The sequence below is a fragment of the Mobula hypostoma genome, chromosome X1 (assembly GCF_963921235.1).
Source record: "Mobula hypostoma chromosome X1, sMobHyp1.1, whole genome shotgun sequence".
Taxonomy (NCBI): Eukaryota; Metazoa; Chordata; class Chondrichthyes; order Myliobatiformes; family Myliobatidae; genus Mobula; species Mobula hypostoma.
The window spans coordinates 24,058,528-24,080,197 of record NC_086128.1 but is presented as its reverse complement, the minus strand read 5'-3'; the positions used below and the strand labels follow the sequence as shown (position 1 = coordinate 24,080,197).

General features: G+C 47.0%; 1 protein-coding gene across 5 annotated transcripts in view; it reads left to right on the top strand.

The window, feature by feature from the left end:
- Nucleotides 1-21,670, top strand: part of LOC134340113 (rho guanine nucleotide exchange factor 25-like) — a 331,727-nt gene that overhangs the window by 150,840 nt on the left and 159,217 nt on the right. The window contains exon 1 of one of the 5 annotated variants that reach the window (XM_063036979.1): nucleotides 2,193-2,596. The exons of the other annotated variants lie outside the window; for them this stretch is intronic. Coding sequence (XP_062893049.1) covers nucleotides 2,506-2,596 — 91 coding nt within the window. The 5' untranslated portion in view covers nucleotides 2,193-2,505. Of the gene's footprint in view, nucleotides 1-2,192; nucleotides 2,597-21,670 lie in introns of those variants that run through there. 5 annotated transcript variants of the gene reach the window in all.

Genomic DNA, 21,670 nt, shown 5'->3' with positions numbered 1-21,670 from the left:
ATTCAATGATCATCAACAATTCCTGTTGAAAAGCTGGCATGGTATGTGTGCTGAATGTGTTCCCACTGGGCTGAAAGGTGGGAAGATGCAGGATTTAGACGCAGTGATGAGAGAGGCAGATGTTACCAGTTGAGCTTCTGGTCAGCAGGACTGTTGTGGCCGAGGCATTTAAATGTGAATTGTTAACTGAGGGGGGAAGAGTTACATTCTCTCAGGATAGAGCTGGGTCAAGTCATAAACACAAGAAATTCTGCAGATGCTGGAAATCTAGAGAAGCACACACAAAATGCTGGAGAAACTCAGCTGGTCAGGCAGTGTCTATGAACAGTCAATGTTTTGGGCCAAGAACTGAAGTGTTGACTGTTTATTCCTCTCCATAGTTGCTGTCTGACCCACCATATTGCCCTGCGGGTCAAATGTCACTTCCATGTTGTCCCGATCTTGCTACATTGGGATACTGACTGGCTCATCCACTGAAGTGTCGCGGTTTCAATCAGGCATTGTCTCATAGAAAGAGTAACCCCACTGAGCAGTCCTCAACTGCACTGCCAGAAAAGGGATCCCAAACTCCTCCATTCCTCTTCTCCACTTCACCCTCCATCTCCAGCATCCTTTCCTCTGCATCATTCTTCCTTCATCCCTCTTCCTCCTCCTTCTCCATCCTGCTTTTTTTTGTCCTTCTCCTCCCACCTCTCCTCTTCCTCCTGCTCTGATGCTGTGTCTGATCACTAATGGGAGTATCAGGCGTCTCATTGCGAAGACCTTGTTGCTGCTCCCTGGCTATCAGGTGCTCGAGAAGCATTATCTTTGGGCCTTTCTCAAAACGCCAGTCAGTTCCTTCCCATCACGGATCTGCTGTGGGTGCAGTCACTGACTCTGTGCACCTTTGTGCACCCCACTCTCCTCCAAATGCCCTTAGCCCCTCACTCTAGACCTGAGCCACTTCAGGATGGCAGCTCTGGCTTCCGTCTGGGGCGGAGAAATGCTCCACAGCTGCTGGCTGGCTCGCTGGGCATCTCTGTCGGCAAGGTCTCCTGCAGCACATCAGCGGAGATGGGGCGTTTCCTAAGGCTTGGCTCCGCTACAGCAACCCAAGATGTGATTCTGAAAAGCAAGCTGTACAGGAGACCTCCCCCTCCTGACGTGCTGTGGACCCTGTACTTATCTTTGATGGTTGTCTGCTTGCTTCGCACACGGCGTCTGCTGCTGTTGGGCATTGGAATTGAAATTAATTTATTGTTGTCACATGTACCAAGTTACAGTGGAAAGCTTGCCTTACCTACTGTTCATACAGATCAGATCATTACACAGTGTATTGGGGTAGTACAGGGTAAAACAATAGCAGAATGCAGAATAAAGTGTCACAGTGACGCAGAATGTGCAGTGCGGGCAGACAATAAGGTACAAGATCACAACGACATAGTCAAGAGTTCATCTTATCTTACTAGGGGACCATTCAGCAGTCTTATACAGAAAGGTAGAAGCTGTCCTTAGGGTTGGTGGTACGTGCTTGCAAGTTTTTTTGTATCTCCTGCCTGATGGGAGGGGAAAAGGGAGAATGTCTGGGGTGGGTGAGGTCTTTGATTATACTGGCTGCTTTACTGACACATGAGAGTCTGGTGTCCGGTCAGTCTTACAGAGCCTGGTACCATGTACTCTTGCTGTGCCTGATCGATACATGTAAATCTTTGCTCTACATTTTCGTGATCTGCCTGTGAAACTGTCACTCCTGTAAAAATGGTTCTATGTGACCTTTCGTCACTAGCTTGGAAAGAGTGTCATGCCTTTAAGACTGCCACTTGAACTGAGTGTACTGGTGTTGGCAGTAGACTGGGTTACAGGCCATGCAGAACGTAGAGAGAGGGCTATCAGCCCCAGTTTTGGAAAGCACACTAGGTAGTGAGAACCCCTTCTCCACGAGCCCCCAACCCAGACCCACCCATTGGATTAACTTGCAACTGTTCCACACACTTTCCATTTTTAGACTGTTTCACTCCGATCCTGGTTTTCATCGAGCTCACAGGCAGACACTAAAGCAAGCAGCTTGGAATTTTGCCTCAGTCAGTCAGGATGCAGAGTTTTCTTGGAGACAACTGTCAGCTCAGGCCGCTGGAATGGTTGACGATTACTCTGGACTTTTACCCAGCTGTACAAAAAGCTTGTGTGCTCTCAACCCTTTGCAAGGCCTCAGAATCTGCAGTCAGTGCTGCAGAGAGCAGCAGAGGGGGTGGTCCTTGATTGCTGGAAGAGTCACAGATTGTGAGAGAGAGAGAGAGAGAGAGAGAGAGAGAGAGAGCGAGCACGCGAGTGAAGGCAGTCTCCACCCGCTTCTAAGAGAAGCAAACCGTTACTTCATGTGCTGTGCCTGTTCTGGAGTGAGCAGGTTCCTCGCATGTATATCTGTGCACACAGAGCAGCTGCCCACCCCGACTGCTGGCTCTCCGTGTACATGGCCAAGGTACCTCAGTCGCCACGGCAGGCTGGCATGAGTGCCAACCAGGCAGCATGAAGAGTGGGCACCAGCGGTCAGGCTGCGCGTGCCAACATTTGTTTCGTAAGGTCCTGGCAAAGTGCGGATGTTGTTACAGAGTACGAGGTTAGTGACTAAAAACTTGCTTGCCATGCACACTTTTCTGACTCTGTGTGAGTGTGTGTCCACATGAATATCCGTCTGCTTGTGTGTGTGTCCATGAACATGAATATTTACATTATCTGTGTGTGTGTGTGTCTATGTAAATGCATGTGTGTGTGTGTACTGTATGTGTATTGATGTGAGTGTGTGTGTGTGTGTGTGTGTGGAATTGTCTGGAGTAATTACCATGCCTCAGGTTTTCAATAGAAGGTATAGCTCACACCAGTTTTGTCAATTTTCTGGCAACTTTTTGAAAAAAAACCCCTCTGACTGCATGCTGCCACTGTGGGCTGGGATGTTGACGAGGTCATTTTGATGTATTTCAAAAAGCTATTAGGATTGGAGAGCAATCTCTTAAAAGCATGGGCAGCTGTAAACACTGGTTTTGGAGTCAATTGACCAAATAAAATCCTTTCATTTGTTTAACTGCCAGTGTGAAACAAATCACCCTTCTTTTTCCCTCCCTGCTTGGTAATTTTTCTGCAGCTTGCACGCATTTTGGGAAGTAGGTAGCTTGCTTATGAAACGACTTACAGGGTTCTGAGGGATCAAGCAGCAGCGGAGAAGGAGAAGCAGCAGCAGAGCTGTGCTCTGCTTGGAGCAGTCTTTCAAACAGCTAGTATGGATACTGAGGGCTGAATGGCCTCCCACTGGAGTGGATGGTTCCGTGGATGCTGGCCATGTAAGCCGGGGCTGTTTGTTCCTTGGTCACCGGACACAGAATCAGTCATTGTGGCTGTAACTGTGCCAGGAGCCCTTCAGCCAAGTATCGGGGGGAAGAGGTGGGAATCACCTGGAATTCTCAGATTTTGGCTGGTCATTGACTGTTGCTAGAAAACCATTTGGCCCATTTAGTTTCTTCCAGCCCTTTTGCCCACCCACTCCAAACTTTTCCAGAACTCTTGAAACTTTCTGAAAAGAAGTAGAAGATCTTTAATAAACTAGATCAAAGATAATGGACAACGTTTAAATGGTACTTAGATTTCCCAGGCCATTGAGTGCTCCAGGGTGGAGGGATGCAGTAGGAAGGTGGGCAGGAAGAGAGTTAACAAAGAATGCTCAGGGCTTCAAGAGTTAATGAAACTTCCTGCAGATGCACGCACACACACACACACACAGTGCTGGAGGAGCTCTATAATTCAGGCAGCATCTACAGAAGGGAATAAACAATCAACATTTCAGACTTGCTGGGTTCCTCCTGCACTTCCTGTGATTAAAGTGGCTTGAACCACCATCAGAGCACACAAAAGCTGTCATCATTTACTTCAGTGACCCTGCAAGGATTACACAGAGTTCTGTCAGGTGCCATATTGAGCAACAGATTCGAAACACTCAGCTCCTTATGCTGAATAAAACTCACTTTCAAATTACCTCATTTCTCCAGCATGCCTTTCTCACAACTCCCTGATTTAGCTTTCGGCCCTGTGCAGTTTAAAGATTATGTGACTCAAGCACGAGTCTGTGATAAAATAGACTCCTCCCCCCGATGCACAGTTCTGATTTGCGATAAAAAATATTGATTATTAATTAAGGCGATGAGTGGGTATTTTCTATGTCATGTTGTGAAATTAAGGTTGCTTGTGTAATGAATGTAGTCCCAGGAATCCAATCTGTTGGTTTGTTCAAAGCCAAGGCTGCAGTTCGCCTGTTTTGTATCGGAGATGTGCTTTTTCAGGCAAGTGTTGTGAATGCCTTGTCTCTGGCAGTGTCTCTGAGAGTAAGGGTATCATCAAGCATCAGGCTAGGAATTCAGCCCACCTCAAGGGGGCATAAGGCAATGATGAGAGGACTTGCCAGGACTCAACGTGCAATCCCTCTCTGTGGGGTTGCCCACTGTGCCTTCTACTGTGACGTTGCTCAGTGTCTTGTTCCTGCTGTTCTGCGCCATTCGCATTGCATTGGAGCAACGCACACAAAATGCCGGGGGGACTCAGCTCAGGCTGCATCTGTGGAGAGGAATAAACAGTCGATATTTCAGGCTGTGACCCTTCATCAGGACTGGAAAGGAAGGGGGAAGAAACCAGAATAAGAAGGTTGGGGGGGGAGGAAATGGGTACAAGCTGGCAGGTGATAGATGAGACCAGGTGAGGGGGAAGGTGGGTGGGTGGTTGGGGAAGGGGAGAATCTGGGAGGTGATAGGTGGAGGAGGTAAGGCACTGAAGAAGAAGGAATCTGACAGGAGAGAAGAGTGGACCATGAGAGAAAGGGAAGGAGGAGGGGCATCAGAGGGAGGTGAGGAGAAGAGAAGGGGTAAAAGGGAAGTCAATGGGGAGTAGAAAAAGAGAGAAGGGGGAGGAAGGAGAAATTGCTGGAAGCTGGAAAAGTCGATGTTCATGCCATCAGGTTAGAGGCTACCCAGACGGAATATGAAGTGTTGCTTCTCCAACTTGAGAGTGGCCTCATTGTGGCAGTAGAGGAGGCCATGGATCAACATGTTGGAATGGGAAGTAGAATTAGAATGGGTGGCCATCAGGAAATCCCTTTTTTCTTTCTGCCATGAGCTTCTGTTTTCTCCTATTGGATTTCCCCTTCTCCAGCCCTGTACCTCATCAATCAACTTCCCAGCTCTTTACTTCATCCCTCCCCCTCCCAGTTTCACCTATCACCTAGTGTTTCTCTCTCCCTCCCCTCCCCTACATTTTAAAATCTGTCCCTCATCTTTTTTTCTGCAGTCCTGCCGTAGGGTCTGGGCCCAAAACGTCGACTGTCCATTTTTGCCGTAGGTGCTGCCTGGCCTGCTGAGTTCCTCCAGCATTTTGTGTGTGTTGCTTGGATTTCCAGCATCTGTAGATTTTCTCTTGTTTAGGAAATCCTGCCTGTTGTATTGGAATTGGTTTATCCTTGTCACATGTACCAAGATACAGTGAAAAGCTTTGTTTTGCTTGCCATCCAGACAGATTATTCTGTACATAAGTACATCACAAGACTACAAAGGGAAAATAACAACAGAATACAGTTACATTGTTATAATGCAGTGCAGGCAGAGAAATAAAATGTAAGGGCCGTAATGAGGTGGATTGGGATATCAAGAGTTCATCTTGATAGAAGCTGTCCATGAGCCTGGTGGGGTGTGTTCTCGAGCCTTTGCATCTTCCCAGTGGGAGGGGAGAGAAGAGAAAATGTCTAGGGTTGGAGGGATCCTTGATTACATTGGCTGCTCTCCCAAGGCAGTGAGGAGTGTAGACGGAGGCATTGGAGGGAAGGCTGGTTTGCGTGATAGACTTGGCAGTGTTCACAGCTCTCTCCAAATTCTCACGGTCTTGGGCGGAGCAGTTGCCATGGAAAGGATGCTTTCTATGGTGCATCTGCAAAAAAAAATGGTGAGGGTTTTTGGGGAACGTGTCAAATCTGTTTTGCGAACTGGCTAATGGAGTGAGGTTCGCCTGGGGCAACAATGCTGTACACGCAGTAACAAATGATGGCAACGATACTCTGCCTGTCTCTGGTTTCCATTGAAACAGGTGAGACATGTTACAGCTCCCAAGCAGACACCTCACTTTGGTGCCCAAAATGGACTTGATCCCCACCCGCAATTCCTTCTGGCTAACTTAGCATAAGAATAATCATCTGTCAACTTGAGCTCATCCAAAACTCTTCTGTCCTGTCGCCTAACTTGCTGTAGTACAATAGATCCCAGAGCATGGAGGCACAAGAGTCTGCAGGTGCTGGAATCTGGGGCAACACTCAAAGTACTGGAGAAACTTCGTGGGTCTGCAGCATCAGTGAGGGGAAATGGACAGTTAATGTTTTGGGCCGTCTCGACCTGAAATGTTGACTGTCCATTTCCCTCCACGACCTGCTGAGCTCTTTCAACAGTTTGTTTGTTGCCTCAGATCCCAGGGCACATTATATCTGATGAAATACTTTTCAAAAAAAAAGCATTACAGTATTTTGGTAACACAGTGAATATGGCTCCAGTGTTTTAGCAAACTGTAAGCTCCCACACACATATCAGGCTGAACACTGGCCTGAGAGAGTGTGTGGAAAACACCACTAAATCCCTATCTTTTTCTTCCAACTGTTAGTGCAGACTTGATTATATGCCCATGCGTCTGTTGTGGGGCTTGAACTCATAGCCTTCAGACTGCAAGGTGAGCCTGTTATCTACTGAGCAGCTGTAGCTTCTGAAGTTGTAGCATCTTTACTGTGACAGTACTCTTTTAATAGGACATAGAACAGTATAGCACAGTACAGGCCCTTCGGCCCACAATGTTGTGCCGACCCTTTAACCTGCTCCAAGATCAACCTAAGCCTTCCCTCCCACATATCCCTCCATTTTTCTTTCGTCCTTATGCCTGAGAAAAGTTCTCTCACACAGAGTCTGGTGGGTACCTGGAATGCGCTTCCAGGGTAGGTGGTGGAAGCTGATAATGAAGCATTTAGACGGACACATGAACAGGCAGGGAATGGAGGGATGTGGATCATGTGCAAGCAGATGGGATTAATTAAAATCGGCATCATAGTCAGCACAGACTCTGAGGGTTAAAGGGCCTGCTTTTGTGCTGTATTTTTCCATGCTCTTTGTTTTACATTCAAAGGGAGGAAATGTAAGATTATCCACTTCAGAAAGAAGAATGAAAAAAGCAATTTTTTTTACTTAAATGGATTAGGACTACAAAATGTGTAACGCATGAACACTACTGGGAATATAAATGGCATATTGTCCTTTATTGCAAGGTGTATTGAGATTATGAGTACCAACCAAGTGGGCTGTTCTATCCTGCACAGCAGCAAGCAACTTCCGTTTGGTGCCTTCTCTTCAAACAGTAGGAGGTAATTCTAAAGCAGAACCAGGAGCCAATATCCCACCTTCATCCACAGAAAAACAAAGTAAAGGCACATGTCCAATCACTGGGTATGGAGTGTCATGGAGTGAGATTCCCATAAGACCATAGGATATAGGAGTGGAATTAGGTCATTTGGCCAGTGAGTCTTCTCCGACATTTCATCATGACTGATCCACTTTTCCTCTCTGCCCCAATCTCCTGCCTTCTCCCCGTATCCCTTCATGCCCTGACCAATCAAAAATCTATCAACCTCAGCCTTAAATATACATAAAGATTTGGCCTCCATAGCTGCCTGTGGCAACAAATTCCACAGATTCACTACTCTCTGGCTATAAAAAATCATCTTCATCTCTAGGACGCCCCTCTATTCTGAGGCTGTGTCCTCTGGTCTTAGACTCTCCCTCCATAGGAAAGATCCTCTCCATGTCCACTCTATCAAGGCCTTTCACCATTCAATAGGTTTCATTTAGGTCACCCCTCATTCTTCTGAATTCCAGTCAATACAGGCCCAGAGTTCTTGACTCCCCAACAAGAACATAAGTAAATAGGAGCAGGAGAAGGCCACTCTGCCCATCAAGCCATTCCCGACATTCAATGTGATCATGACTGGTCTATCCCTGTTTTCAGTTCCATGATTTCATCTTTTACCTTTGATTTAATGCTAATTTAAGTTGATGTTAATTTACAGTATATGTTTGCCATGTCTGTAATATGCTGTGTTAATGCCGCAAAAAGCAAATCTTCATGGCACTTATAGCCTGGAGGATGATAATAAACTTGAACTTGAACTGCTCCTTCCAAAACCCCCCAATGATCATAACCTCCCCATAACATTACAGAGCAGAGAATTCCAGAGATTTGCCCCAGCCTGTGATGTTCCTACACACCTCATATCTAAATGACCAAGCCTGAATCCTCTGTGTCCCCTCGTTGAAGACTCAGCCACGAGTGGGAACATCTCAATGTCTGCTTGTCAAGCCCGCTCAGGATCTGACACGTCTCAATAAGATCACCATTCATTCTTCGAATCTCTGGATAATGCAGAGCCACCCTGTTTAGCCTCTCTTGACACAAACTCAAAACATTCACATCAAGACCTGCAGTGGTATGCTGCCACCATTTGGATCTCAAGACGTGCCTGTGGTCTCTTCATGGAGGCAGAAGGCTTGGACTAGCGCCGTCACCCTGTGCCAAGGTGGACAATGGGTGGGGCCCCTACCCAGAAAACAGAGGCAAGTCATCACGGCCTGTGAGGCCTCGGAAGGTTGGGAGGACTCACACCCTGAACTCCAGGGTGTAAGCTGCTAATTCTCTGCATGGAATCCCAGGCAACTTCAGCTGTCCTGGCTTTGTCTGGGGGCAGGCAGCTGGCAGTGAGTATTGAGTGGCTCTGTGGCACTCCTGGAGTTAGGAGTCCAGGAGGAAATGGAGAAAAGCTAAGTCTCTACCCAGTGGTAAGGCCAGCTGTCACTCACTGGTTAATGAGCGGACTCCATTCATTCCATCAGATTATTACAGGCATGAAAGATCATAGAAGAGGAATATTTACGCTGAGTGGCTGGAAGGACCCTAAGGAGCATTGATATGAAGGGGGATCATGAGGTGCAAGTCTCTATCTCCCTGAAAGTGGCAACACAAGTGGATAGGGTGGAAAAGAAGGCGGACGCCATGTTTGCCTTCCTTGGTTGGTGTGTTAAGTATCAAAGTCAGGAAGTCGTGTGGCAGCTGCATAAAATGTTTTTTGGGCCGCAGTTTTAGTCACCCCATTACAGGATGGGTGTGGAGTCTTTGGCAGGGTGCAGAAGAGGTTCATTAGGTTCTTGCCTGGATTAGAGGGTATAGCGATAAGGAGAGGTTGGACAAACTCGGAGTGACAGGGGCTGAGGGGAGACCTGATAGAAGCTTATAAGATTTTGAGGGGCATAGAGGGGGTAGAAAGTCAAACTGTTATTAGGGTGGAAATGCCAAGGACAAACTTAAGGTGAGAGGAGGAGGTTTATAGAAAATGTATGGAGTAAATCTTTTACATAGAGAGTGGTAGGCGCCTGGAGTGTACTACCGGGGAAACAAGCGCAATAGCAACATGAAAGAGTCATTTAAACAGGCAGGGACTGGAGGGATATGGACCATGTGCAGGTAAATGGAGATAGGTTTGAATTGGCATCATGGTCAACACAGATATGGTGGGCCTGTTCCTGTGTTGTGTTGTTCTAGAACATACATAGAACAAAGAACGTAGAACAATACAGGCCCTTTGGCCCACAATGTGCTGACCTTTTAGCCTCCTGCAAGATCACTCTAACCCTTCCCTCCCACATAGCCCTCCATCTTTCTTTCATCCATCTCAGTTCTGTATTGAATAGTGGGGCAGGCTTGAGGGACGGTGTGGCCGACTCCTGCTCCTATTTTCTTGTGTCCGTAGTGAGGTGAAGTGGGGTACAAGGATGTTGCTCTGGAACATAAATAGCAGACTAGTGGGGGCATCAGAAGACAAGAAGCGGAAGCAGGTTGCACTGTTTGGTGCCATCACATCTGATCTTTTACCTACTCTATACCCGGATCCCATCGATGATCGCAGAGATCCATATAAATTCCACGTGGTCTTTGTGACACAACGAGAGGGATGCCTGTTAAAAAAAAAGCTGTTGGTCTCTGATTTACATTTTAGAAATTTTCCTGGCAGAGTAAACACGATAAGAACCACCCAGTCCAAATGACAGAGGTTGTTGAACTCTGTGTTCTGCTGAGCTGCAGGGACAAGGCTTTGACCTCCTTGCTGGTGAGGGGGGGCTGCTGGGTGCAGGGAACCTGATGTGTGATCTGGTTAACAAAATAGTGATCTTGTCTTTCACAACCAAGTTACACATTAATAGCTGTGGTCTCACACAAATCTCACTGATAATCTCATTATGTGAATGAGAAATCTGATTACTCCTGGACCAGATGGAATGCACCCGCGTGTTCTGAAGGAAGTAGCTGTGGAGATTGCAGAGGCATTAGCGATGATCTTTCAAAAGTCGATAGATTCTGGCATGGTTCTGGAGGACTGGAAGATTGCAAATGTCACTCCGCTATTTAAGAAGGGGGCAAGGAGCAAAACGGAAATTATAGACCTGTTAGCTTGACATCGGTGGTTGGGAAGTTGTTGGAGTCGATTGTCGAGGATGAGGTTACAGAGTACCTGGAGGCATATGACAAGATAGGCAGAACTCAGCATGGATTCCTTAAAGGAACATCCTGCCTGACAAACCTATTACAATTTTTTGAGGAAATTACCAGTAGGCTAGACAAGGGAGATGCAGTGGATGTTGTATATTTGGATTTTCAGAAGGCCTTTGACAAGGTGCCACACATGAGGCTACTTAACAAGATAAGAGCCCATGGAATTATAGGAAAGTTACATACGTGGATAGGGTGTTGGCTGATTGGCAGGAAACAGAGAGTGGGAATAAAGGGATCCTATTCTGGTTGGCTGCCAGTTACCAGTGGTGTTCCACAGGGGTCCGTGTTGGGGCCGCTTCTTTTTACATTGTACATCAATGATTTGGATTATGGAATAGATGGCTTTGTGGCTAAGTTTGCTGATGATACGAAGATAGGTGGAAGGGCCGGTAGTGCTGAGGAAACAGAGAGTCTGCAGAGAGACTTGGATAGATTGGAAGAATGGGCAAAGAAGTGGCAAATGAAATACAGTGTTGGAAAGTGTATGGTTATGCACTTTGGCAGAAGAAATAAATGGGCAGACTATTATTTAAATGGGGAGAGAATTCGAAGTTCTGAGATGCAACAGGACTTGGGAGTCCTCATACAGGATACCCTTAAGGTTAACCTCCAGGTTGAGTCGGTGGTGAAGAAGGTGAATACAATGTTGGCATTCATTTCTAGAGGAATAGAGTATAGGAGCAGGGATGTGATGTTGAGGCTCTATAAGGTGCTGGTGAGACCTCGCTTGGAGTACTGTGGGCAGTTTTGGTCTCCTTATTTAAGAAAGCATGTGCTGACGTTGGAGAGGGTACAGAGAAGATTCACTAGAATGATTCCGGGAATGAGAGGGTTAACATATGAGGAACATTTGTCTGCTCTTGGACTGTATTCCTTGGAGTTTAGAAGAATGAGGGGAGACCTCATAGAAACATTTCGAATGTTGAGAGGCATGGACAGAGTGGATGTGGCAAAGTTGTTTCCCATGATGGGGGAGTCTAGTACGAGAGAGCATGACTGAAGGATTGAAGGGTGCCCATTCAGAACAGAAAAGCGAAGGAATTTTTTTCGTCAGAGGGTGGTGAATCTATGGAATTTGTTGCCACGGGCAGCAGTGGAGGCCAAGTCATTAGGTGTATTTAAGGCAGAGATTGATAGGTATCTGAGTAGCCAGGGCATCAAAGGTTATGGTGAGAAGGCGGGGGAGTGGGACTAAATGGGAGAATGGATCAGCTCATGATAAAATGGCGGAGCAGACTCGATGGGCCGAATGGCCGACTTCTGCTCCTTTGTCTTTTGGTCTTATGGTCTTACTTTTGCCCCGCTGGTTCACCATCTTCCACTGAGAGGCAAAGATCAAATTGGCCAGAGTGTTTCCGAGTGTCACTAGAAATGGCAGGAGAAGGGAGATCAAGGTGAATAAGGGAGTGTTTGCTCCCAGTTTACGCATTAGCAGCTACTCAGGAGGGGGACCAAAGGATGAGTCCCAGTTGTTGGGAATACAGTCAGGAGGATTGAGAGCTGAAGGAGGTAAGAAAATAGGAGCAGCAGACCACTCAGCCCCTCAAGCCTGCCCCACCTCTCAATGTGATCGAGGCTGATCTGCCCCCAGGCCTCATTTCTTCTCTGTGCCAGTTCCCCAGAGCCCTCAATTCTACAATCTTCCAGAAATGTATCTCCCTCCTCGTTAAATGCCCCAGGTGATCTGGCCTCCACATCACACTGGGGCAGAGAATTCAGAGATTCACCACCTTCTGTAAGACGTTTTTATGTATCTCAGTTTTAATTGACTGCCTCCTTGATCTGTAGCTATGTCTCCTTGTTTGAGATTCTCCCACTGGTGGTGATATCTCCACATCTACATTGTTATGAGCCCTCAGGATCTGATATGTTTCAATAAGATCACACCTCATTCTTCTGAACTCCAAAGAATATAGATCTAATTCCTTCAGCCACTTCTGATAGGACAGCACTAGCCTGGTGAATCCTTTCTGGAGTCATAGAGTCATCAAACACTACAGCACAGGAATAGGCCCTTCCGCCCATCTAGTCTGTGCCAAGCTGCCAAGCCCAGTCCCATAAAACTGCACCTGAACCATAACCTCCCATACCCCTCCCATCCATGTACTTATCCAAACTTCTCTGAAATGTTGAAATAGAGCTTGCATCTACCACTTCTACCAGCAGCTCATTACACACTGTCACCACTCTCTGAGTGAAGAAGTTCCCCCTCAGGTTTCCCATAAATATTTTCAATTTTCACCCTTAACCTATGACCTCTAGTTGTAGTCTCACTGAACCCCAGTAGAAAGAGCCTGCTTACACTTACCCTTAAGGATTCTGTACATCTGTCCTTCTCTTAGCTTCTTCATCTCCAGCGCATCTGTTCCGAGGTTGTGGCATTCCGATGTCCTTCTTCAAAGAACAGCGCTTCCCTTCCTCCACTATTGATACTGCCCTCACCCACATCTCCTCCATTTTCCAAACATCCATGCTCACCTCATCTTCCCATCACCTTAACAGTGACAGAGTTCCTCTTTTCCTCACCTACCACCCCATGAGCCTCCACATCCAACACATCATGCTCTACAACTTCCACCATCTCCAAAGGGATCCTACCTCCAAATATATCTTTACCTCCCCCCTCCACTTTCCACAGGGATTGCTCCCTCCATGATTCCCTTGTCCATCCGTCCCTCCTCACTGAACTCCCTCCAGGCACTTATCCTTGCAAGTTGCCAAAGTACTATGCCTGCCTATTCATGTCCTCCCTCGCCTCCATTCAGGGCCCCGAACAGTCCTTGCAGGTGAGGCAAAATTTCACCTATGGATCTATTGGGGTCGTCTATTGTGTCTGGTGCTCCCGATGTGGCATCCTCTACTTTGATGAGACCCATCGTAAATTGTGGGACCGCTTTGTCGAGCACATCCGCTCCATCCGCCGAAAGTGGAACTTCCCGGTGGCCAAACATTTTAATTCCACTTCCCTTTCCTGTTCCAACATGTCGGTCCATGGCTATTTCTTGTGCCAGAATGAGGCCACCCTCAAGGTGGAAGAGCAACACCTTATATTCTGTCTGGGTAGCCTCCAACCTAATGGCCTGAATATTGATTTCTCTTTCTGGTTAAAAATAATTCCCTCCCCCTCCCTGCTTCTACTATTCCCCACTCTAGCCACTTACCTCTTCTCAACTGCCTATCACCTTCCCCTAGGTCCGCTTCTCCCTCCCTTTCTCCTATGGTCCACTCTCCTCTCCTATCTGATTCCTTCCTCTCCAGCCCTTTACCTTTCCCACCCACCTGGCTTTAGTTTTGAGCTATCCTCTTCCCCCTCCCCCCACCCTTATATTCTGGCATCTTCCTCCTTCCTTTCCAGTCCTGAAGAAGGGTCTCGGCATGAAACATCAACTGTTTATTCATTTCCGTAGATGCTGCCTGACATGAGTCCCTCCAGCATTTTGTGTGACTCAACCCCCACTACTCTCTGGGGAGAGAGAGCTCCACAGACAGAGACTTCCTTCTGAGAAAAGAAACTCCTCCACATCTCCACACAAAGCAGCTGAATTCCCCCCCCCCCCCAACCCCCATTCCGGGCTGCGTTGTGTGCCAAGGCTTCACAAATGCAACAGTAAATATATGAGTGTCTGCAGATGCTGGAAATCTAGAGCAACGCACACAAAATGCTGGAGGAACTCAGCAGGTCAGGTAGCATCTATGGAGGGGAACTAACAGTCGGCATTTCGGGCCGAGACCCTTGAGCAAGAGCTGGTAGTGCTGCAACAGTGCCTGGTAATGGTTTGGCAGAGCCAGAGGTGGGGACAGGGTTCAACTACCCCCTGTGCTCCAAACCTGGTGTTAGAACAGTGAAGCACTGGGCTTTGGAGAAGGCATAAAAGGAGGTTCTACCTGCCCCGCTGAGGCACTAAAGATCCGTGGGGGATAACATGGGGTGGGCAGGTACGTGGAACTTAGTCTGTCTACCTTTCCAGAGTCCAGGGGTCGTGTGTTCGAATCTTACCAGGAAAACTTATTAACTGAGAGCGTGAGGCCATAAGACATAGGAGCAGAATTAGGCCATTCGGCCCATCAAGTCTACACCAATCAATCATTGCTGATTTATTAATTTGTTATGCCTCTCAAACCCATTCTCCTGGCTTCTCTCCATAACCTTTGACACCCTGACTAATCAAGAACCTATCAACCGCAGCTTTAAATATATCCACTGGCTCCATAGCCACCTGTGACTCCAGATTCAAGGTTGTTTAATGTCATTTCCAGTACACAAGTGTAAAAGAGAATACGTAGCCTCCTTCCTGATGGGAATGGGACAAACAATCCACGAGCAGGGTGGGTGGGATCCTTCACGATTCTGTGGCCTTTTTCTGGCCCCCTTCTGTATATAGCAGGTGGGCTAGTGCCAGTGATGCTTTGGGCAGTTTTGACAACCTGTTGTGCACAGTCCAGCTCTCTTCAGTCTCCTCAGAAAATAGTAATGTTGGCGGGCTTTCCTGATTACATAGAAGGTGTTCTGGGACCATGAGAGGTTGTACAAGATGTGCACCCCAGGAATATGAAACTGCCTCAGTTTCCACTGCTGTGAGGCTGGTGTGTGAGTTCTGTTGAAGTTGATAACCATGTGGCAATGAATTCCACAGATTCACTATCTTCTGGTTAAAACAATTCCTCCTTCTCTCTTTGAGACACCAGAGATGCTGGAGATCTGGAGCAACACACACAAAATGCTGGAGGAACTCAGTGGGTTAGAGCGCATCGATGGAGAGAGATGGATAGTTGACATTTTGGGCTGAGACCATTCATCAGGACTGGGAAGGAAAAAGGGAGGAGCCAGAATTAAAGGGTGGGGTGGGGGTGTCGGGGAGGGGCAGGAGCTGGCAGGTGATAGATGGATCTAGGTGACAGAGAAGGTGGGAATGTGGGGGATAGGGTTCAATAACGAAATATGCTTGGAATAGCAGAAGAAATCTAGTCACCGGTGATAATGACATACCGTGAAAACTCACCTGATTCTGATGATTACGTTCTCCAGTCTGGTCTGCATGTGACTCAAGAATGTGGCTGATTTTTAAATGCCTCTGCAGTTTGAGGATATTAGGGATGGACAATAAATGTCAGCAACATCCACATCCTGTGAGCAAATAGAAAAATAATAATCTGCACTGAGAATCACTGGCTGCTTGTTTTCTCTGGATTCCACCTCATAAATGCAAAGGTTTAGGACCCATAGTAAATCTGGCTGGTTTGCACATGCTTAGAAGAGTTCTTCATCTGCTCCTCTGAGGTGCTGATGACATTGTCCTGATTCCCCGATCAGGGGCTCACATCGCTGATTACACTGTGAAACTAGAGATCGGACCCACTTCTCTCCAGCCGTGATGTGACGAGGTGCCGCAGTGCCCATCTGCGCCCACAGAACCTCATGCACCAGCTCGGCCATAATTTGAATATGCCTAGCAACTCTTGGCTCGCTTGCTGGGTAGAAAGGCTGTTTAGGGTGCGATGAGACCTCTAAGGTAAAAAGAAACCCCAACAAAATTAACCTTGCTTGCTTTCTCAAACGAGAGAAAATCTGCAGATGTTGGAAATCCAAGCAACACACAAAATGCTGGAGGAACTCAGCAGGCCAGGCAGCATTCTGTGGAAAAGAGTACGGTCGCCGTTTCAGGCCAGAAGAAGGGCCTCGGCCTGAAAAGTCGACTATACCCTTTTCCATGGATGTTGCCTGGCCTGCTGAGTTCCTCCAGCATTTGTGTGTCTTGCTTGTTTTCTGTTTAAATCAGACTGCATGATGTTGCTCGGACATAGATCAGGAGCCTCCTAACACCAAGCCAGTGCCCCAGACAATTTGCCAATGGGCTGCAGATATCAGTCATGTACGGAAGGGAGAGCTACAGCCAAAGAAGGAGCAAAATAGTCGGGGCAGAGTGCTCTGTGAAAAGCTCTCGCAGCCACTTCTGTTTTGCAGTTCGATTACATTCGTTTAAATATTTATTCAATGTGGGAGAGCTGTGTGGCTACAAGTTACTGGCCATGCACCCAAGCAAGAATGATATTAACTGCAATGATTTAAGTTTGTGTACATTTGCACACCTCTTGATTCCTTTTCTCCCGCATCTTCCGATTATTGGAACACTGAACAATGCGTCCCCATTTTCTATGAGCGATTAAAGCCGACAAAGGCTGACGAGGGGAGCTCGGTGTTGACGTAAGGACGCTACCACCGAGTCCAAAAGCTGCCATAAGTGGAATTGCCGGAACTGGTGGAATAGGTAGAATTGGAAGCACTGACGATCAACACTGGGACACCTCACTGTGCTTAGCCCACTGCTCTACCTTCTATATAAATATGACTGTGTGGCTAGGCATAGCTCAAATGCCTCTATAAATTTGCTGATGATGCAACTATTGTTGGCAGAATCACAGGTGGTGACAAGAGGGCGTACAGGAGTGAGATACACCAGCTAGCTGAGTGGTGTCGTAGCAACAGCCTGGCATTCAACATCAGCAACCCCAAAGAACTGATTGTGGACTTCAGAAAGAGTAAGGCGAGGGGACACAAACCAATCCTCAGAGGAATCAGAAGTAGGGAGAGTGAGTAACTTCACATTCCTGGGTGTCAAGATCTCTGAGGATCTAACCTGGTCCCAACATATCGATACAGCTATAAAGAAGGCAAGACAGCAGCTATATTTCATTAGCAGCTTGAGGAGATTTGGTTTGTCATCTAAAACACTTGAAAACTTCTACAGATGTACCATGGAGAGCATTCTGACTGGCTGCAGCACTGTCTGGTATGCGGTCTACTGCACAGGATTGAAGTAAGCTGCAAAGAATTGTAAAATTAGTTAGCCTCATCTTGGGTACCAGCTCCCGCAGAAACCAAAACGTCTTCAAAGAGCAGTGCCTCAGAAAGGTGTCGTCCATTATTAAGGACCCCATCACCCAGCACAGGCCCCCCTCTCATTGACCCGGGTCAGGTCACAGATCTCTCAGTGGGTGAGCATCTGGGGGACAGTGACCACCGCTCCCTGGCCTTTATCATGGAAAAGGATAGAATCAGAGAGGACAGGAAAATTTTTAATTGGGGAAGGGCAAATTATGAGGCTATAAGGCTAGAACTTGCGGGTGTGAATTGGGATGATGTTTTTGCAGGGAAATGTACTATGGACATATGGTCAATGTTTAGGGATCTCTTGCATGATGTTAGGGATAAATTTGTCCCGGTGAGAAAGATAAAGAATGGTAGGGTGAAGGAACCATGGGTGACAAGTGAGGTGGAAAATCTAGTCAGGTGGAAGAAGGCAGCATACACGAGGTTTAGGAAGCAAGGATCAGATGGGTCTATTGAGGAATATAGGGTAGCAAGAAAGGAGCTTAAGAAGGGGCTGAGAAGAGCAAGAAGGGGGCATGAGAAGGCCTTGGTGAATAGGGTAAAGGAAAACCCCAAGGCATTCTTCAATTATGTGAAGAACAAACGGAAAACAGGAGTGAAGGTAGGACCGAATAGAGATAAAGGTGGGAAGATGTGCCTGGAGGCTGTGGAAGTGAGCGAGGTCTTCAATGAATACTTCTCTTTGGTATTCACCAATGAGAGGGAACTTGACAGTAAGGACAATATGAGTGAGGTTGATGTTCTGGAGCATGTTGATATTAAGGGAGAGGAGGTGTTGGAGTTGTTAAAATACATTAGGACGGATAAGTCCCTGGGGCCTGACGTAATATTCCCCAGGCTGCTCCACGAGAGGAGGGAAGAGATTGCTGAGCCTCTGGCTAGGATCTTTATGTCCTCGTTGTCCACGGGAGTGGTACCGGAGGATTGGAGGGAGGCAAATGTTGTCCCCTTGTTTAAAAAAGGTAGTAGGGATAGTCTGGGTAATTATAGACCAGTTACGTCTGTGGTGGGAAAGCTGTTGGAAAAGATTCTTAGAGATAGGATCTGTGGGCATTTAGAGAATCATGGTCTGATCAGGGACAGTCAGCATGGCTTTGTAAAGGGCAGATCATGTCTAACAAGCCTGATAGAGTTCTTTGAAGAGGTGACCAGGCATATAGATGAGGGTAGTGCAGTGGATGTGATCTATATGGATTTTAGTAAGGCATTTGACAGGGTTCCACACGGTAGGCTTATTCAGAAAGTCAGAAGGCATGGGATCCAGGGAAGTTTGGCCTGGTGGATTCAGAATTGGCTTGCCTGCAGAAGGCAGAGGGTCGTGGTGGATGGAGTACATTCAGATTGGAGGGTTGTGACTAGTGGTGTCCCACAAGGATCTGTTCTGGGACCTCTACTCTTCGTGATTTTTATTAACGACCTGGATGTGAGGGTAGAAGGGTGGGTAGGCAAGTTTGCAGATGACACAAAGGTTGGTGGTGTTGTGGATAGTGTAGAGGATTGTCGAAGATTGTGGACAGACATTGATAGGATGCAGAAGTGGGCTGAAAAGTGGCAGATGGAGTTCAACCCAGAGAAGTGTGAGCTGGTGCACTTTGGAAGGACAAACTCCAAGGCAAAGTACAAAGTAAATGGCAGGATACTTGGTAGTGTGGAGGAGCAGAGGAATCTGGGGGTACATGTCCATAGATCCCTGAAAGTTGCCTCACAGGTAGATAGGGCAGTTAAGAAAGCTTATAGGGTATTAGTTTTCATAAGTCGAGGGATAGAGTTTAAGAGTCGCGAGGTCATGACGCAGCTCTATAAAACTCTGGTTAGGCCACACTTGGAGTACTGTGTCTAGTTCTGGTAGCCTCACTATAGAAAGGATGTGGAAGCATTGGAAAGGGTTCAGAGGAGATTTACCAGGATGCTGCCTGGTTTAGAGAGTATGCATTATGATCAGAGATTAAAGGAGCTAGGGCTTTACTCTTTGGAGAGAAGAAGGATGAGAGGAGACATGATAGAGGTGTACAAGATAATAAGAGGAATAGATAGAGTGGATAGCCAGCGCCTCTTCCCCAGGGCACCACTGCTCAATACAAGAGGACATGGCTTTAAGGTAAGGGATGGGAAGTTCAAGGGGGATATTAGAGGAAGGTTTTTTACTCAGAGAGTGGTTGGTGCGTGGAATGCACTGCCTGAGTCAGTGGTGGAGGCAGATACACTAGTGAAGTTTAAGAGACTACTGGACAGGTATATGGAGGAATCTAAGGTGGGGGGTTATATGGGAGGCAGGGTTTGAGGGTCGACACAACATTGTGGACCGAAGGGCCTGTACTGTGCTGTACTATTCTATGTTCTATGTTACAGTCGGAAAGGAGGTACAGAAGCCTGAAGACACACACTCAATGATTCAGGAACAACTTCTTCCCCTCTGCTATCCAATTTCTAAATGGAGATTGAACCCATCAGCACTACCTTACTACTTTTTTATTTCTGTTACTTTGCACTGCTTATTTTAATTTAACAATTTAATAGACAGAGCATATGCTGAATGTAATTCAGGTTTTTTCTGTACATTTATTTATCATGTATTTCATTGTATTGCTGCCACAAAGTTAACAAATTTCACGACATACGCCGGTGATATTAAACCTGATTCTGATTCTGATCTCTACTTGAAACAGACAGGCAAACCAGTGACTGAGCCAAAGCACCAAGTCTCTCTCTACATGGCTCGCTGCGATCAGTTCTGCTGGCACACAGACAGTGGTGGGAATTAGACAGAACATAGAATATAGAACAGTGCAGCCCACAATGTTGTGCCGAACCAATTAAGCTGGTAATCAAATACCCAACTATATTAATCCCTTCTGCCTACACATTCATGTGCCTATCCAGGAGCCTTTTGGACACCTCTATTATATCAGCCTCCACCACTACCCCTGGCAGCATGCTCCAGACACCCACCACTCCCTGTGAAAAAAAAGTCGCTCCACGCGTCTCCTTTGAACTTGACACCCTGGACTAGACATTTCAACCCTGTGAAAAAGATGGCCACTGTCTCCTGTATCTATGCTTCTCACAATCTTTCAGGGTTCCCCTCACCCCCACTGCTTGAGAACACAACCCAAGTTCATCTAACGTTTCCTTATAACATGCCCTCTAATCCAGACAGCATCCTGGTGAACCTTTTCTGCTCTCTCCAAAGCCTCAACATCCTTCCTGTAATGAGGCGACCAGAATTAAATGCAATACTCCAGATGTGGTCCAACCCGAGCTTTATAAAGCTGCGACGGCGTAGCTTCCTGACTGAAATTCAATTCCTCGACTAGTAAAGGCCAGCATGCCATATGCCTTCTTTGCCACCCTCTCAACCTGTGCAGCCCGAAGTTTCTTTGTGAGATAAAGATAGGAGTGTGTGTGATTATATCTCCTTCTGTTGCTGCCTGTTAAAATTCATGGATGCAGAATAGAGTTACTTGCATGGAAACAGGTAGGACGATCAGCCTCTAAGTCCTACACTAGTCCCGTTTTATCCTCCTTGCAAGTCCATAAATCTCTCCAGATTCTGCCTCTCACCCACACTCTTGGGGCGATTTACAGCAGCTAATTAACCCACCGGCCCGCACACCGCTGGATGAGTCAGATGAACTGAATCAGTGGGTGGAGTGGCTACCTCGCGACCCCAAAGACTTGAGTTCACTCCCGACCTCCAGTGCTGACTGTGTAGAGTTTGCATGTTCTTTTTTGCAGGGTTGAAATGTCGATTACAGCGGGATAAGCTCAAAGGAGACGTGTGGAGCGAGGATTTTTTTACACAGAGAGTGGTGGGTGTCTGGAGCATGTTCGGGAGGCTCTGAGACAGGCACATGACTATGCAGGAACTGGAAGGATATGGACATTGTGTAGGCAGAAGGGACTAGTTTAGTTTCCCTAGTTCTCCTGTTTCCTCACACGTCCTAAAGATGTGTGGGTTGGGGGTTGATTGACCACTGTAAATTGTCCTGAATGTGTAGGTGGGTGGGAGATGATAACAATGAATTAATGTACGATTAGTGTAAAATAGGTGTTTGATGATTGGTGTGGACTCTGGGCCAAAGGACCCGTTTTCATGCTGTATCTCTCTATGTCTCTTTGGTCACCTGCTCTTGTATCTCT